The 17,706-nt window shown below is 71.0% G+C and overlaps 2 protein-coding genes across 2 annotated transcripts; one reads left to right on the top strand and one right to left on the bottom strand.

Annotated features, from left to right (window-relative positions):
* Positions 1-574: 574 nt before the first annotated feature.
* On the bottom strand, positions 575-3,731 carry CRB3 (crumbs cell polarity complex component 3). Its single transcript, XM_087778216.1, has 4 exons — positions 3,661-3,731; positions 2,749-2,847; positions 2,114-2,178; positions 575-1,313 (listed from the first exon to the last, which is right to left on the bottom strand). Exons 2-4 carry the CDS (start codon positions 2,807-2,809, stop codon positions 1,110-1,112), a joined length of 330 nt encoding a protein of 109 aa, XP_087634342.1. The 5' UTR covers positions 2,810-2,847; positions 3,661-3,731; the 3' UTR covers positions 575-1,109.
* Positions 3,732-4,452: 721 nt separating this feature from the next.
* On the top strand, positions 4,453-17,218 carry PLPPR2 (phospholipid phosphatase related 2). The gene is made up of 7 exons (XM_087777913.1): positions 4,453-4,543; positions 5,563-5,751; positions 6,479-6,599; positions 9,921-10,186; positions 14,071-14,247; positions 16,457-16,504; positions 17,186-17,218. Exons 1-7 carry the CDS (start codon positions 4,478-4,480, stop codon positions 17,216-17,218), a joined length of 900 nt encoding a protein of 299 aa, XP_087634039.1. The 5' UTR covers positions 4,453-4,477.
* Positions 17,219-17,706: the final 488 nt, after the last annotated feature.

Below are 17,706 nucleotides of genomic sequence, written 5' to 3'. Positions count from 1 at the left end.
GGACCCCAAATTGCCCCAAGGACCCCAAAACCCAACCCCAGAGACCCCCAAAAGCAGCCCCAGCTGCCCCTTGGGGACCCCAAATTTCCCCAGGGACCCCCAAAAGCAGCCCCAGGGACACCCCAGCTGCCCCTTGGGGACCCCAAATTCCCTCAGGGACCCCAAAACTGCCTCAGGGACCCCCCCAGCACCCCCAGCTGCCCCTTGGGGACCCCAAATTCCCTCAGGGACCCCAAAACTGCCTCAGGGACCCCCCCAGCTGCCCCTTGGGGACCCCCAAAACCCAGCCCCAGGGCCCCCCAGCTTTGGGGTGTCGCTGTGCCAGGGAAGGGGGGGGCTGGAGGGGTGAAGCCCCTGCCCAGGGTCCTCCCCAAACCGCCCCTCCGTGCCTCAGTTTCCCTCCTGAGGATCTACCCCCTCAGATTGGGGGTGCCCCCCCCCCAGCAGCCATAGGGGTGCAGTGCCAGCCACCCCCCCCCCCCAATGGTGGGTTTTGGGGGGGCCCCAAGGGAGGACCCCCCCCCCCCGGGTACCCCAAAAGGGGGGAGGGGGGGGGGCAACAACCACCCAAGCACCATTTTGTGAGGTTTTTATCTCAAAAATAAACTATTATAGAAACTCTCCCGTGGGGCGGCGCGCGCGTCCCTCGTGCGAGACCCCCGCCCCTCGTGCGAGGCCGTGGGGCAAGACCCCCCCTCGTGCGAGACCCCCTCATGCGAGGCCATGGGGCGAGACCCCCTCGTGCAAGATGTCCTTGTGCGAGAGCCCCTCGTGCGAGGCCGTGGGGGCGAGACCCCCTCGTGCGAGAGCTCCTCGTGCGAGAGCTCCTCGTGCGAGGCCGTGGTGTGAGACCCCCCTCGTGCAAGGCTGTGGTGAGAGACCCCCCGTGTGAGACCCCCTCGTGCGAGGCCATGGTGCAAGACCCCGCTCGTGCGAGGCCGGGGTGTGAGGCCCTCGTGCAAGCCCGGGGTGGGGGGGGACACTCCCAGGCGTGCGACACGGCCGTCGTGCGAGGCCGGGGTGCGAGGCCCTCGTGCAAAGCCGGGGTGGGGGGGACACTCCCAGGCGTGCGACACGGCCGTCGTGCGAGGCCCCTCGTGCGAGGGGGGTCAGATGAGGCGCTCCTCGGGGGGCAGGCGCAGGGGGGCCGGGGGGGGGGCGCGGGCCCCCGCCTGCTCCTCGCGGCTGGGCCGGTACGTGCCCTCGGTGCGGCGCTTCTCCCGCAGGCGCAGGGCGAGGAAGAGCAGGAGCCCCACGAGGCCGAAGGCCCCCAGCCCCCCCAGCACCACCGTCAGCGCCACCTCCCCCGCCACCTGGGGGGGATGGGGGGGGGGTCGATGGGGGGGGCCACGGGGAGCCTCCGGGACCCCCCAAAGCTCAGGGGGAGACCCAACCCCTCCCGCAGGAACCCCCAAAGCTCCTGGGGAGACCCCAAAGCCCCCCAGGACACCCTGGGGACCCCCCCAAACCTCACAGGGACCCTCTGGGGAGCCCCCAGACCCTTGGGACCCCCCCAAACCTCACAGGGACCCCCTGGGGACCCCCCAAGACCCCAAGGAGCACCCTGGGGACCCCCCAGACCCTTGGGACCCCCCAAACCTCACAGGGACCCCTGGGGAGCCCCCCAGACCCTTGGGACCCCCCAAACCTCACAGGGACTCCCTGGGGACCCCCCAGACCCTTGGGACCCCCCAAACCTCACAGGGACCCCCTGGGGACCCCCCCAGACCCTTGGGACCCCGCCAAACCTCACAGGGACCCCCTGGGGACCCCCCGAAGACCCTGGGGACCCCCCAAAGCCCCTGGGGACCCCCACTATACTCAGGGACCCCCTTGGGACCCCCCAAAGCCCCACGGGACCCCCCAGTGCTCTCAGGGACACCCTGCCCCCCAACCCTCCTGGGAATCCCCAACGACCCCCCCAAATGGCCTGGGGACCCCCCAAACCTCCTGCGGAGCCCCAGGGACCCCCCAAACCCCCTTGGGCCCCCCAACCATCCCAGGAGCCCCCCAACACCGCAGGGACCCCCACCACCAGCCAGGCTGGCCCCCCCCCAAACACCCCCAGGGCCCCCCCAAATCCGGGGGGACCCCCATAGACACCCCAACTCACCGAGAGGCCGCCGCCATTGGAGTCTGTGCTGTTACTGGTGGTGGTACTGGTCACACTGGGAGAAGCTGGGAATGAAATGGCAGAGGGGGGGGGGTCACAGGGGAACCCAAGAATTTGGGCCCCCCCCCACCCACCCACCTGCCGACGCCCGGCTGTGAGTCACGGCCCCGCCCCGGCACCCGAAACCGGCAGGGAGGGGACCCGGGCGTCCGGGGACACCCAGACCCCCCCCCAGTCTGTACAGAGGGGACCCCGGTGCCTGGGACCCCCCCGTAACCCCCCCATGGAGGGGTCCGGGACCCCCATAACCCCCCTAGGGCACCCGGGTGTCCGGGGACACCCATGGAGGGACCTCAGTGTCTGGGGACACCCAGACCCCCCCAAATCTGTACAGAGGGGACCCCAGTGCCCAGGACCCCCGTAACCCCCCATGGAGGGACCCAGGCCTTTTGGGCCCCCCCAACCCCCCCCGCAACGGGGGGACCCAGGCGTCCAGGACCCCCATAACCCCCCACAGAGGGACCCAGGTGTCCGGGGACCCCCCAACCCCCCCAAATCTGTACCGAGGGGACCCGGGCCCCCCATGACCCCCCGCTGGGGGACCCGGGCCCCCCACGCCCCCCCCCAACACCTACTCTGGGCCAGGGCCAGGCAGGGCAGGGTCAAGGCCAGGGCCAGGTGGGGGGCACCCGCCATGGCGGGGCGTCGGCGGGGGGGCCCGGGGGCTCCTGCGGCTGTGGGGACACGGTCAGGGCCCCCCGGGACCCCCGATACCCCCGGGACCCCCAAATACCCCCGGGGCCCCCCAAATACCTCCGGGATCCCCCTAATACCCCCGGAACCCCCCAAATACCCCCGGGACCCCCCAAACACCTCCGGGATCCCTCTAAATACCCTCGGGACCCCCCTAAATACCTCCAGGATCCCCCAAACACCCCCGGGACCCCCCAAAATACCCCCGGGATCCCCCTAATGCCCCTGGGACCCCCCAATTACCCCCGGAATCCCCCCCAATACCCCCAGGATTCCCCAAATACCCCCCGGGACCCCCTCAAACACCCCCAAAATACCCCTGGGATCCCCCCCAAACAACTCCGGGACCCCCCTAACACCCATGGGACCCCCAAACACCCCCGGGTCCCCCCGAATACTCCCGGGACCCCCCAAATACCTCTGGGACCCCCCAAACAACCCCGGGATCCCCCCAACACCCCTGGGACCCCCCAAACAACTCCGGGACCCCCCCAAACACCCCCAAAATACCCCCGGGACCCCCCTAACACCCCCAAAATACCCCCGGGACCCCCCAAATACCCCCGGGACCCCCTAACACCCCTGGGACCCCCCAGACACCCCTGGGACCCCCCCACCCCCCCCCCCGGCACCCTCACCCCTCCCCTGGCCCCCCCCCCTCCCCCCCCGGGAGGGACCCAGGCGTCCAGGCCCGGGGCAAGGGCCCCGGGTGGGGGGGGGGGGGTGGGGAGGGGGGTGACACCCCCCCCCATGGCCGGGGTCCCCCCCGGGGGGGGGGGAGGGGCCCCTCTCACCGCCCCGCTCCGCTCCCGTCAGCTCCGGCCGCTCCCGTCCGCCCCGCCCCGCCCCGCCCTTCCCACGTGACCCCGGCCCCGCCCCGCACCTGAGCGCCCCCGCCCACACCTGGCGGGAGGAACGAGGGGGCGGGGCTTGGGGGGGAGGCGAGGGGGCGGGGCGAGCACCTGCTGCGGCCCCGCCCTCCGGCACCTGCTGCAGCCCCGCCCTTCGCGCGTGCGCCTTGCGGGATCCCCCCCCATTAACCCCCGAAGCACGGGGCCGCTTTTGGGGGGTCCGGACGCCTGGGTCCCTTTTGGGGGGGGGGCCCGGGCACCTGGGGCCCCATTTTGGGGGGGGTCCGGACCCCTGGGTCCCCTTTTGGGGGGGGTCCGGGCACCAGGGTCCCCATTTTGGGGGGGATCCGGACCCCTGGGCCCCTTTGGGGGGGGTCCGGACGCCCGGGTCCCCCGTTGCCGCATTGGGGGGGGCGCAGAGGGGGGAGGGGCACGCCCGAATCGCCTGGATCCCGACAGCATCCAATCAGCGGCCTCTGCCCCCTCCCCCCCCCCCACCCCCCGCAGTATCGCGATGTCTCTGTCGCGACAGCGCCACCGCCTCCCCCACATCCTCCCCCCTCCGGTGATGGCGGCGGCGTGAAGGAGGCGGGGGGGGGTCGGGGGGAGCGGAGGGGGGTCCCCCCTTTTTTGGGGGGCCCAGGCGTGCGGGGGGGGTGGGGGAGGCGCTGACACCCCCCCCTCTCTCTCCCCCCAGCGCGAGCGCGGGAGCCCCTCCCCCTGCCCGAGCCCGGGGGTCCCGGGTGCCCCCCCCCCCGCCATGGCGGCCCCGCGGCGGGAGGTGAAGCGCAGCGGCTCCATCGTCCCCTGCTTCCTCTTCGTGGAGGTACGGGGCGCGCCGGGACCCCCCCCACCGGGACCCCCCTCGCACCGGGACCCCCCCCCGCGCCGGGACCCCCCCTCGTACCGGGACCCCCCCCGCGCCGGGACCCCCCTCGCACCGGGACCCCCCCCCGCGCCGGGACCCCCCTCGTACAGGGACCCCCTCGCACCGGGACCCCCCTCGTACCGGGACCCCCCCCCCCGCGCCGGGACCCCCGTACCGGGACCCCCTCGTACCGGGACCCCCCCCGCGCCGGGACCCCCATACCGGGACCCCGCCTCATACTGGGACCCCCTCGCACCGGGACCCCCCCCCCCGTACCGGGACCCCCTCGCACCGGGACCCCCCCCCCGTACCGGGACTCCCCCCTCGTACCGGGACTCCCCCCCGTACCGGGACCCCCTCGCACCGGGACCCCCCCCCCCCGTACCGGCCACCCCCCGTACCGGGACCCCCCTATACCGGGGACCCCCCCCGATACCGGGGACTTGGCCGGGGGGGGGGGGGGTGACAGTGGGGTCCGGGGGTCCCGCGGGTGCCCCCCCAGCTGGGCATCCTGGGGGGCACGGCGACCCCTGGGGTCCCCATTCCGGGGTCTGGGGGGGTCCCAGCCACCCGTGTCCCCACGCCCGGGGTCGGGGGGGTCCCAGCGGGTGGCCCCCCCCCCCCAATCTGGGGTCCGGGGGTCCCACGGGTGCCCCCCCAGCTGGGCATCCTGGGGGGCACGGCGACCCCTGGGGTCCCCATTCCGGGGTCTGGGGGGGCCCCAGCCACCCGTGTCCCCACGCCCGGGGTCGGGGGGGTCCCAGCGGGTGGCCCCCCCCCCCAATCTGGGGTCCGGGGGGCCCACGGGTGCCCCCCCAGCTGGGCATCCTGGGGGGCACGGCGACCCCTGGGGTCCCCATTCCGGGGTCTGGGGGGGTCCCAGCCACCCGTGTCCCCACGCCCGGGGTCGGGGGGGTCCCAGCGGGTGGCCCCCCCCCCCAATCTGGGGTCCGGGGGTCCCACGGGTGCCCCCCCAGCTGGGCATCCTGGGGGGCACGGCGGCCCTCGCCTACCAGCTGGAGTTCACCGACGCCTTCCCGGTGCACGACGGGGGCTTCTTCTGCCGGGACCCGGCCTACGGGCGCCCCTACCCCGGCCCCCCCGCCGCCAGCCGCGCCCCCCCCGCCCTGGTCTACGCCCTGGTCACCGCCGTCCCCGTCCTCACCGTGAGTGGGGGGCCCGGGGGGGGGGCTTTGGGGGGCCCTGAGGGGGGGGGGGTCCTAAGGGGGCTGGGGGGCCCTGGGGGGGGTGAAGGGGCCCGGGGGGGCCCTGGGGGGGTCCTAAGGGGTTGGGGGGGCCATGGGGGTCCCAAGGGGCACCTTGGGGGGTCCTAAGGGGTTGGGGGGGCCATGGGGGTCCCAAGGGGCCTGGGGGGGTCAAGGGGTTCTTAAGGGGTCTGGGGGGGGGTCCTAAGGGGTTTGGGGGGCCCGTGGAGGTCCCAAGGGGCCCGGGGGGGGTCGAGGGGGTCCTAAGGGGTTTGGGGGGACCCTGGGGGTCCCAAGGGGCACCTTGAGGGGTCCAAAGGGGCCGGGGGGGGCCCATGGGGGGGCCTAAGGGGTCTGGGGGGTCCCATGGGGGGTCCCAAAGGGTCTGGGGGGACCCTGGGGGTCCTATGGGTCTGGGGGGTCCCGAGGGGGTCCTAAGGGGCCTGGGGGGGTCCCAAAGGGTCCCGTAGGGGCCTGGGGGGAGGGGGCGGGGGGATCCTAAGGGGTCTGGGGGCACCCAGGGGGTCCCAAGGGCTCGGGGGGGGGCCCTCAGGGGTCCCTTGGGGAGGTCCCAAGGGGCTGAGGGTGGCCCTGGGGGGGGGGGCCCTGGGAGGTCCCTTGGGGGTCTGGGGGCCCCCGAGGGGTGAGGGGGTCCCCCGGGGGTGCCGGCGGTGACGGGGGTGCGCAGATCGTGGTGGGGGAGCTGCTGGGGCGACTGGGGGGGCCCCGGGGGGGCCGGGACCCCACCATCCTCTGGGGAGAGTGCTGCTACCTGGGGGCCCCCCTGCGGCGCCTGCTGCGCGTCCTGGGTGAGGGCCGGGGCTGGGGGGAACGGGGGGCAAACGGGGGGGCTGGGGGGCAAATGGGGGGAATGGGGGGCAAATGGGGGGCAAATGGGGGGCAAATGGGGGACTGGGGGCTAGTGGGAGGGAATGTAGGGGCAAACGGGGGGCTGGGGGGCAAATGGGGGGAATGGGGGGCAAATAGGGGGCTGGGGGGGCAAATGGGGGTTAATGGGGGGGAATGTGGGGGCAAATGGGGGGCAATGGGGGGAACGGGGGGCAAATGGGGGGAATGGGGGGCAAATAGGGGGCTGGGGGGCAAATGGGGGGCAAATGGGGGGAAATGTGGGGGCAAATGGGGGGGGCAATGGGGGGAACGGGGGGCAAATGGGGGGAATGGGGGGTAAATAGGGGGCTGGGGGGGCAAATGGGGGTTAATGGGGGGAAATGTGGGGGCAAATGGGGGGGGCAGTGGGGGAACGGGGGGGCAAATGGGGGGAATGGGGGGTAAATAGGGGGCTGGGGGGCAATGGGGGGCAAATAGGGGGCTGGGGGCAAATGGGGGGCTAATGGGGGGGGGAATGCAGGGGCAAATGGGGGGCTGGGGGGCAAATAGGGGGAATGAGGGGCAAATGGGGGGGCAAATGGGGGGCAAATGGGGGACTGGGGGCTAGTGGGAGGGAATGTAGGGGCAAACGGGGGGCTGGGGGGGCAAATGGGGGGAATGGGGGGCAAATAGGGGGCTGGGGGGCAAATGGGGGTTAATGGGGGGAATGTGGGGGCAAATGGGGGGGCAATGGGGGAATGGGGGGCAAATGGGGGGAATGGGGGGTAAATAGGGGGCTGGGGGGCAATGGGGGGCAAATAGGGGGCTGGGGGCAAATTGGGGGGCTAATGGGGGGAATGCAGGGGCAAATGGGGGGCTGGGGGGGCAAATAGGGGGAATGGGGGGGCAAATGGGGGACTGGGGGCTAGTGGGAGGGAATGTAGGGGCAAACGGGGGGGCTGGGGGGCAAATAGGGGGAATGGGGGGCAAATAGGGGGCTGGGGGGGCAAATGGGGGTTAATGGGGGGAATGTGGGGGCAAATGGGGGGGGCAATGGGGGAATGGGGGGGCAAATGGGGGAATGGGGGGTAAATAGGGGGCTGGGGGGGCAATGGGGGGCAAATAGGGGGCTGGGGGCAAATTGGGGGGCTAATGGGGGGAATGCAGGGGCAAATGGGGGGCTGGGGGGCAAATAGGGGGAATGGGGGGCAAATGGGGGGCAAATGGGGGACTGGGGGCTAGTGGGAGGGAATGTAGGGGCAAACGGGGGGGCTGGGGGGCAAATGGGGGGAATGGGGGACAAATAGGGGGCTGGGGGGGCAAATGGGGGTTAATGGGGGGAAATGTGGGGGCAAATGGGGGGGCAATGGGGGAACGGGGGGCAAATGGGGGGAATGGGGGGTAAATAGGGGGCTGGGGGGCAATGGGGGGCAAATAGGGGGCTGGGGGCAAATGGGGGGCTAATGGGGGGAATGCAGGGGCAAATGGGGGGCTGGGGGGCAAATAGGGGGAATGGGGGGGCAAATGGGGGGCAAATGGGGGACTGGGGGCTAGTGGGAGGGAATGTAGGGGCAAACGGGGGGGCTGGGGGGGCAAATAGGGGGAATGGGGGGCAAATAGGGGGCTGGGGGGGCAAATGGGGGTTAATGGGGGGAAATGTGGGGGCAAATGGGGGGGCAATGGGGGAACGGGGGGGCAAATGGGGGGAATGGGGGGTAAATAGGGGGCTGGGGGGCAATGGGGGGCAAATAGGGGGCTGGGGGCAAATGGGGGGCTAATGGGGGGAATGCAGGGGCAAATGGGGGGCTGGGGGGCAAATAGGGGGAATGGGGGGGCAAATGGGGGGCAAATGGGGGGCAAATGGGGGACGGGGGGCTAGTGGGAGGGAATGTAGGGGCAAATGGGGGGCTGGGGGGGCAAATGGGGGGAATGGGGGGCAAATAGGGGGTTGGGGGGGCAAATGGGGGGCAAATGGGGGGCAAATGGGGGACTGGAGGCTAGTGGGAGGGAATGTAGGGGCAAACGGGGGGGCTGGGGGGGCAAATAGGGGGGAATGGGGTCTGGGGGGGCAAATGGGGGGCAAATGGGGGGAATGAGGGGGCAAATGGGGGGCTGGGAGCAAATAGGGGGGAATAGGGGGCAAATGGGGGGCTGGGGGCAGATGGGGGGGCAATGGGGGGCAAATGGGGGGGCTGGGGGGCAATGGGGGGTAAATGGGGGGAATGCGGGGGCAAATGGGGAGCAAATGGGGGGCAAATGGGGGGCAAATGGGGGGAATGGGGGGCAAATGGGGGACTGGGGTGAATGGGGGGCTAATGGGGGGAATGCAGGGGCAAATGGGGGGAATGGGGGGGCTGGGGGCAAATGGGGGTGAATGAAGGGGAATGGGGGGCAAATGGGGGGGCAAATGGGGGGCTGGGAGGGAGAATGGGGGGAATGCAGGGGCAAATGGGGGGCAATGGGGGGGCGAATGGGGGGGCTGGGGGGCAAATTGGGGAGCTGGGGGCAATGGGGGGAATGGGGGGCAAATAGGGGGGAATGGGGTCTGGGGGGGTAATGGGGGGCAAATGGGGGGAATGGGGTCTGGGGGGCAAATGGGGGGCTGGGGGGAATGGGGGGGCAAATGGGGGGCTGGAGGGGCAAATAGGGGGCAATGGGGGGGCAAATGGGGGGCTGGGGGGAATGAGGGGGAATGGGGGGCAAATAGGGGGGGAATGGGGGGCTAGGGGGCAAATGGGAAGCCGGGGGGCAATGGGGGGCTGGGGGTGCGAATGGGGGGAATGGGGGGCTGGGGGGGCAAATGGGGGGGCTGAGGGGCGAATGGGGGGAATGGGGGGCTGGGGGGAAATGGGGGAAAGTGGGGGGGGCTCAGGGGTAAATGGGGGGTTCTGGGGGTGAATGGGGGGGCTGGGGGGCAATGGGGTGGGGGGCAGCCCCTTTTGCGCCCCTAACCCCCAATTTTCCCCCTTTTCCCCCAAACCCCTCAATTTGCCCCCCTCCCCAATTCCCCTCTTTTTTACCCCTCTGCCCCCCAATTTGCCCCCCACCTCCCCAATTCCCCCTTTTTGCCCCCCTGAACCCCCTTTTACCCCCTCAACCCCCCTTTTGCCCCTAACTCCCCCTTTCACCCCCTGCCCCCCCAATTTGCCCCCCACCTCCTCAATTCCCCCCTTTTTGCCCCCCTGCCCCCCAATATCCCCGCTAACTCCCCCCTTTCACCCCCTGCCCCCCGATTTGCCCCCCACCTCCCCAATTCCCCCCTTTTGCCCCCTAACCCCCCTTTGCCCCCCGCTGCCCCCCAGGGGTGGTCTCCTTCGGGCTCCTGGCCACCGCCATCTTCGCCAACGCGGGGCAGGTGGTGACGGGGGCCCCGGCCCCCCATTTTCTGGCCGTCTGTCGCCCCAACTACAGCGCCCTGGGCTGCGCCCCCCCCGCCGCCGCCCCCCCCCGCTTCGTGCCCCCCGGGGGGACCCCCTGCGCCGGGGACCCCCCCTTGGTGGCGGCCGCTCGCCGGGCCTTCCCCTGCAAGGAGGCGGCGCTGGGGGCCTACGCCGGGGCCTATGCCGGGGTGGGGGTCCGGGGGGTCTGGGGGGAAATCTGGGGCAATTGGGCAAATTGGGGGGGGCTATGGGGGGGGTGGGGGGAAATTGGGCAAATTGGGGGGGCTAGGGGGGTTTTGGGGGGAAATTGGGGGGGATTGGGCAAATTGGGGGGGCTAGGGGGTTTTGGGGGGGAAATTGGGGGGATTGGGCAAATTGGGGGGGCTAGGGGGGTTTGGGGGGAAATTGGGGGGGATTGGGCAAATTGGGGGGGCTATGGGGGGGTTTGGGGGGAAATTGGGGGGATTGGGCAAATTGGGGGGGCTAGGGGGGTTTGGGGGGGGGTGGGGGGGATTGGGCAAATTGGGGGGGCTATGGGGGGTTTGGGGGGAAATTGGGGGGATTGGGCAAATTGGGGGGGCTATGGGGGGTTTGGGGGAAATCTGGGGCAATTGGGCAAATTGGGGGGGCTATGGGGGGGTGGGGGGGGGGTGGGCAAATTGGGGGGGGCTAGGGGGTTTGGGGGGAAATTGGGGGGATTGGGCAAATTGGGGGGGCTAGGGGGTTTGGGGGGAAATTGGGGGGGATTGGGCAAATTGGGGGGGCTAGGGGGGTTTGGGGGGAAATTGGGGGGATTGGGCAAATTGGGGGGGCTATGGGGGGTTTGGGGGGAAATTGGGGGGATTGGGCAAATTGGGGGGGCTATGGGGGGTTTTGGGGGGAAATTGGGGGGATTGGGCAAATTGGGGGGGCTAGGGGGGTTGGGGGGGGGGTGGGGGGGATTGGGCAAATTGGGGGGGCTATGGGGGGTTTGGGGGGAAATTGGGGGGATTGGGCAAATTGGGGGGGCTAGGGGGGGTTTGGGGGGAAATTGGGGGGGATTGGGCAAATTGGGGGGGCTAGGGGGGTTTGGGGGGGGGTGGGGGGGATTGGGCAAATTGGGGGGGCTATGGGGGGTTTGGGGGGAAATTGGGGGGGATTGGGCAAATTGGGGGGCTATGGGGGGTTTTGGGGGGGAAATTGGGGGGGATTGGGCAAATTGGGGGGGGCTAGGGGGTTTGGGGGGAAATTGGGGGGATTGGGCAAATTGGGGGGGCTAGGGGGGGTTTGGGGGGAAATTGGGGGGGATTGGGCAAATTGGGGGGGCTATGGGGGGTTTGGGGGGGAAATGGGGGGATTGGGCAAATTGGGGGGGCTATGGGGGGTTTGGGGGGAAATTGGGGGCAATTGGGCAAATTGGGGGGGCTATGGGGGGGTGGGGGAAATTGGGCAAATTGGGGGGCTAGGGGGGTTTGGGGGGGAAATTGGGGGGGATTGGGCAAATTGGGGGGGCTAGGGGGGTTTGGGGGGAAATTGGGGGGGATTGGGCAAATTGGGGGGGCTAGGGGGTTTGGGGGGAAATTGGGGGGATTGGGCAAATTGGGGGGGCTAGGGGGGTTTGGGGGGGAAATTGGGGGGGATTGGGCAAATTGGGGGGGCTATGGGGGGTTTGGGGGGAAATTGGGGGGATTGGGCAAATTGGGGGGGCTGGGGGGGGGGTTTGGGGGGGGGGGGGTGGGGGGGGATTGGGCAAATTGGGGGGCTATGGGGGGTTTGGGGGGAAATCTGGGGCAATTGGGCAAATTGGGGGGGGCTAGGGGGGTTTGGGGGGAAATTGGGGGGATTGGGCAAATTGGGGGGGCTAGGGGGGTTTGGGGGGGGGTGGGGGGGATTGGGCAAATTGGGGGGGCTAGGGGGGTTTGGGGGGAAATTGGGGGGATTGGGCAAATTGGGGGGGCTGGGGGGTTTGGGGGGAAATTGGGGGGATTGGGCAAATTGGGGGGGCTAGGGGGGTTTGGGGGGAAATTGGGGGGATTGGGCAAATTGGGGGGCTATGGGGGGTTTGGGGGGGGGGTGGGGGGGATTGGGCAAATTGGGGGGGCTATGGGGGGTTTGGGGGGGGGTGGGGGGGATTGGGCAAATTGGGGGGGCTAGGGGGGTTGGGGGGGGGTGGGGGGGATTGGGCAAATTGGGGGGGCTATGGGGGGTTTGGGGGGAAATTGGGGGGATTGGGCAAATTGGGGGGGGCTGGGGGGGGTTTGGGGGGAAATTGGGGGGGATTGGGCAAATTGGGGGGGCTATGGGGGGTTTGGGGGGAAATTGGGGGGGATTGGGCAAATTGGGGGGGCTGGGGGGTTTGGGGGGAAATTGGGGGGGATTGGGCAAATTGGGGGGGCTATGGGGGGGTTTGGGGGGAAATTGGGGGGGATTGGGCAAATTGGGGGGGCTGGGGGGGTTTGGGGGGGGGGGGTGGGGGGGATTGGGCAAATTGGGGGGGCTAGGGGGGGTTTGGGGGGAAATTGGGGGGATTGGGCAAATTGGGGGGGCTAGGGGGGGTTTGGGGGGGGGTGGGGGGGATTGGGCAAATTGGGGGGGCTATGGGGGGTTTGGGGGGGGGGTGGGGGGGATTGGGCAAATTGGGGGGGGCTATGGGGGGTTTGGGGGGAAATTGGGGGGGATTGGGCAAATTGGGGGGGCTATGGGGGGTTTGGGGGGGAAATTGGGGGGATTGGGCAAATTGGGGGGGCTATGGGGGGTTTGGGGGGGGGGTGGGGGGGATTGGGCAAATTGGGGGGGCTGGGGGGGTTTGGGGGGGGGTGGGGGGGATTGGGCAAATTGGGGGGGCTATGGGGGGGTTTGGGGGGAAATTGGGGGGGATTGGGCAAATTGGGGGGGCTGGGGGGTTTGGGGGGAAATTGGGGGGATTGGGCAAATTGGGGGGGCTAGGGGGGGTTTGGGGGGAAATTGGGGGGATTGGGCAAATTGGGGGGGCTAGGGGGGTTTGGGGGGAAATTGGGGGGATTGGGCAAATTGGGGGGGCTGGGGGGGTTTGGGGGGGGGGTGGGGGGATTGGGCAAATTGGGGGGGCTAGGGGGGGTTTGGGGGGAAATTGGGGGGATTGGGCAAATTGGGGGGGCTGGGGGGGGGTTTGGGGGGAAATTGGGGGGGATTGGGCAAATTGGGGGGGCTAGGGGGGTTTGGGGGAGAATTGAGCAAATTGGGGGGGCTATGGGGGGTTTGGGGGGGCATTGGGGGGGATTGGGCAAATTGGGGGGGCTGGGGGGTTGGGGGGAAATCTGGGGCAATTGGGCAAATTGGGGGGGTTAATGGGTCGTTGGGGGGGCAGTTGGGGGGCTATGGGGCGGCTGTGGCGGGAAATTGGGGGGGCCAAAGGGGGGAAAGGGGGGATTGGGGTTAAAATGGGGGGGCCACGGGGAAGTTGGGGTGACTCTGGGTGTTTGGGGGTGCAGTGGGGGGTTTCAGGGTTACTTTGGGGGGGACCTGGGGGTCCCTGGGGATCCGGGGGTGCTCGGGGGGTTGGGGGGTTCCTTGAGGGTCTGGGGGGTCTGGGGGACTTTGGGGGGTCCATGGGAGTGCTAAGGGGGGTTTGGGGGGGTCCCTGGGGATCTGGGGGTGCGCAGGGGGGTTTGGGGGTGCTCAGAGCGGTTTGGGGGTGCTCAGGGGAGTTTGGGGGTCCCTGGGGATCTGGGGGTGCTCAGGGGGTTTGGGGTGCTGGGGGGTTTGGGGGGACCTGGGGGTGCTCAGGGGGGTTTGGGGGGATCTGGGGATGCTCAGGGGAGTCTGGGGGTGCTCAGAGGGGTTTGGGGGTGCTCAGGGGAGTTTGGGGGGTCCCTGGGGATCTGGGGGTGCTCAGGGGGTTTGGGGTGCTGGGGGGTTTGGGGGGATCTGGGGGTGCTGGGGGGGTTTGGGGTGCTGGGGGGGTTGGGGGGATCTGGGGATGCTCAGGGGAGTCTGGGGGTGCTCAGAGGGGTGTGGGGGTGCTCAGGAGGGTTTGGGGGGGTCCCTGGGGATCTGGGGGTGCTGGGGGGGTTGGGGGTGCCGCTGCCCCCTGGGGTGACCCCCCTCCCCGCAGCTGTACGTGACGCTGGCCTGGCGGGGGGGGGGCTCGCGGCTGGCCAAGCCGGCGGCGGTGCTGGGCTTCGCGGCCCCCCCGTTCCTGCTGGGCGCCCTGCGGGTGGCCGAGCACCGCAACCACTGGGGGGACGTCCTGGCCGGCTTCCTCACCGGCACCGCCATCGCCGCCTTCCTGGTGAGCCCCCAGCCCCCCCAGCACCCCAAAACCTGCCCCAACCCCCCCCGGGGCTCCCCAGGCCCCCAGCACCCCAAAACCTGCCCCAACCCCCCGGGGCTCCCCAGGCCCCCCAGCACCCCAAAACCTGCCCCAACCCCCCCAGGGCTCCCCAGCGCCCCCAGCACCCCAAAACCTGCCCCAACCCCCCCGGGGCTCCCCAGCGCCCCCAGCACCCCAAAACCTGCCCCAACCCCCCCGGGGCTCCCCAGGCCCCCCGCACCCCAACACCTGCCCTCAACCCCCCCGGGGCTCCCCAGGCCCCCCCACACCCCAACACCTGCCCCCAACCCCCCCGGGGCTCCCCAGCGCCCCCAGCACCCCAAAACCTGCCCCAACCCCCCCGGGGCTCCCCAGGCCCCCAGCACCCCAAAACCTGCCCCAACCCCCCGGGGCTCCCCAGGCCCCCCTGCACCCCAACACCTGCCCTCAACCCCCCCGGGGCTCCCCAGGCCCCCCCACACCCCAACACCTGCCCCAACCCCCCCGGGGCTCCCCAGGCCCCCCGCACCCCAAAACCTGCCCCAACCCCCCCCTGGGCTCCCCAGCGCCCCCAGCACCCCAAAACCTGCCCCAACCCCCCCGGGGCTCCCCAGGCCCCCAGCACCCCAAAACCTGCCCCAACCCCCCCGGGGCTCCCCAGGCCCCCCCAGCACCCCAAAACCTGCCCCAACCCCCCCGGGGCTCCCCAGTGCCCCCAGCACCCCAAAACCTGCCCTCAACCCCCCCGGGGCTCCCCAGGCCCCCCAGCACCCCAAAATCTACCCCCAACCCCCCCGGGGCTCCCCAGCCCCCCCGCACCCCAACACCTGCCCTCAACCCCCCCGGGGCTCCCCAGGCCCCCAGCACCCCAAAACCTGCCCCAACCCCCCCGGGGCTCCCCAGGCCCCCCCGCACCCCAAAACCTGCCCCCAACCCCCCCGGGGCTCCCCAGCCCCCGGCACCCCAACACCTGCCCCAACCCCCCTGGGCTCCCCAGGCCCCCCCGCACCCCAACACCTGCCCCAACCCCCCCGGGGCTCCCCAGGCCCCCCCGCACCCCAACACCTGCCCCAACCCCCCCGGGGCTCCCCAGGCCCCCCCAGCACCCCAAAACCTGCCCCAACCCCCCCGGGGCTCCCCAGCCCCCCGGCACCCCAACACCTGCCCTCAACCCCCCCGGGGCTCCCCAGGCCCCCCAGCACCCCAACACCTGCCCCCAACCCCCCCGGGGCTCCCCAGCACCCCAAAACCTGCCCCCAACCCCCCCCCCCCCCAAGACTCCCAAATTCCCCCTCTAGGACCCCCAGATCCCCCCAGAGACCCCAAGACCCCCCTGGGGGTCCCCAAAATCTGCCCCTGAACCCCAAACTCCCCCTGAGGGTCCCCAAACCCCCCAGGGCCCCAAAACCTGCCCCAACCCCCAGGGACCCCCAGACCCCCCTGGGGTCCCCAAATCCCCCTGGGACCCCAAAACCTGCCTCAAAACCTCCCCCGGACCCCAAAACCTCTCCTGGGCCCCCCAAAACCTGTCCCTGGGTCCCCAAAACTTCCCCCAGACCCCAAATCCCCCCAGGACCCCCCAAATCTGCTCTGTGGTCCCCATGATCCCCCCAAGCTGCTCCGCGGACCCCCAAAATCTCCGGTGACCCCCAAATCCTCTCTAGGACCCCCCAACACTTCCATGGGGTCCCCCAAAACCTCCCTGTGACCCCCCAAACACCCCAGGACCCCCCTGAAACCCCTTGGGACCCCCAAAACCTGACTGGGACCCCCCAAAACACCCCCAGGACCCCCCAAAACATCCCCAGACCCCCTCTGAAACCCTCTGGGCCCCCCAAAACCTGCCTGGGGCCCCCCAAAACACGCCTGGGACCCCCAAAACCCCCTCAGGACCCCCAAAACCTGCCTGGGGCCCCTCAAAACCCCCCAGGACCCCCCAAAACCCCCTCAGGACCCCCAAAACCTGCCTGGGGCCCCCAAAACCCCCTCAGGACCCCCAAAACCTGCCTGGGGCCCCCAAAACACCCCCAGGACCCCCCAAAACCCCCTCAGGACCCCCAAAACCTGCCTGGGGCCCCCAAAACACCCCCAGGACCCCCAAAACCCCCTCAGAACCCCCAAAACCTGCCTGGGACCCCCAACCCCCCCGAAACCTCTCTGGGGCCCCCCCAAATCCTGCCCCCCCCAGGTGACCTGCGTGGTGGGGGACTTCCAGAGCGGAGGGGGCGGGGAGGGGGTCCCCCCAGAGCCCCCCCGGAGCGGCCGCCCCCCCAGCCCCCCCTGGAGGGGACCAGCGGCCCCCAGGGGGGGGGGGGCCCCCCAAAACTGGGGGGGGGGGGGGCACATAGCACCCCAACCCCATGGAGAGGGGAACTGGGGGGGTCGTGGGGGGACCCCGACCTTATGGGGGGGTGTGAGGGGTCATGGGGGACCCCAACCCCATGGGGGGGCACTGGGGGGCCTGGGGGGATGCCAACCCCATGGGGGGGCACTGGGGGGGTCGGGGGGCACCCTGACCCTAGGGGGGGGGCACTGGGGGGGCCTGGGGGGACGCGAACCCCATGGGGGGGCACTGGGGGGGGTCGTGGGCCCTATGGGGGTGTTGGGGGGGACCCCAAACCTATGGGGGGAGGGGGGGGGGTCATGGGGGGCCCCCGACCCTATGGGGGGGTGCGGGGGGGGCTGTCTCAGGCCCTATGGGGGTGTTGGGGGGGACCCCAAACCTAGGGGGTCACTGGGGGGCCCTGGGCCCCATGGTGGGGTCATGGGGGGACCCTGACCTTATGGGGGGGTCATGGGGGGGGGTCCTGGGCCCCATGGGGGGACCCCATTTCCCTGGGGGGGCACGGGGGGGGTCCCAGGCCCCCTGGGGGTGTCCGGGGGGGTTGGGGGTCCCCTATCGCCCCCCTCCCCCCAGGCGCGCCGTGCCGACTTCCCGGCCGTCACCTGAGCGGCCCCCGCCCGGGGGGACCCCGACACCTGGCTGGGGGCACACGCGTGTGCGGGGGGCTGGGGGGGGCCCACGCGTGTGAAGGGGCTGGGGGACGTGTGAAGGGGCTGGGGCACACGCGTGTGCGGGGGGCTGGGGGGGCCCACGCGTGTGAAGGGGCTGGGTGGGCACACACATGTGCGAGGGGGTGGGGGCACACGCGTGTGCGAGGGGGTGGGGGGGCACACTCATGCACGGGGGGCACACGCGTGTGCAGGGGGGGCACGCGCCGTGACACGGGGAGGGGGGAATAAAGTGGCTGCGTGTGACGTCCCCGTGTCCCCGTGTCTGTGTAGGGGGTGGCTATAGGGGACGTGGGTCTGGGGGGGTTATGGGGGGGCTGTGGGGGTCCCTGGAGGGCTGGGGGTGCCTATAGGGGCTGGGGGGTGTCTATAGGGTCGGATGGGTGTCTATAGGGGGTAGGGGGCATCCGTAGGGCTGGGGGCTGT

This window comes from Nipponia nippon, unplaced genomic scaffold (genome assembly GCF_047370975.1).
Source record: "Nipponia nippon isolate SJK-2023a ecotype South Korea unplaced genomic scaffold, ASM4737097v1 scaffold_42, whole genome shotgun sequence".
NCBI classification, from domain to species: domain Eukaryota; kingdom Metazoa; phylum Chordata; class Aves; order Pelecaniformes; family Threskiornithidae; genus Nipponia; species Nipponia nippon.
Note: the sequence above shows the minus strand (reverse complement) of the source record. Positions and strands in the feature narration are given on the sequence as shown.

What these genes read in the sequence shown, in the direction of transcription:
- CRB3 (XM_087778216.1), bottom strand. Translation starts at nt 2,809, where the DNA reads ATGGCGGGTGCCCCCCACCTGGCCCTGGCCTTGACCCTGCCCTGCCTG. An exon ending in CTGCCTGGCCCTGGCCCAGA is followed by an intron (nt 2,179 to 2,748) that starts GTAGGTGTTGGG and finishes TTTCATTCCCAG; the next exon opens with CTTCTCCCAGTGTGACCAGT. An exon ending in CCAATGGCGGCGGCCTCTCG is followed by an intron (nt 1,314 to 2,113) that starts GTGAGTTGGGGT and finishes CATCCCCCCCAG; the next exon opens with GTGGCGGGGGAGGTGGCGCT.
- PLPPR2 (XM_087777913.1), top strand. Translation starts at nt 4,478, where the DNA reads ATGGCGGCCCCGCGGCGGGAGGTGAAGCGCAGCGGCTCCATCGTCCCC. An exon ending in CCTGCTTCCTCTTCGTGGAG is followed by an intron (nt 4,544 to 5,562) that starts GTACGGGGCGCG and finishes GTGCCCCCCCAG; the next exon opens with CTGGGCATCCTGGGGGGCAC. An exon ending in CCGCCGTCCCCGTCCTCACC is followed by an intron (nt 5,752 to 6,478) that starts GTGAGTGGGGGG and finishes GGGGGTGCGCAG; the next exon opens with ATCGTGGTGGGGGAGCTGCT.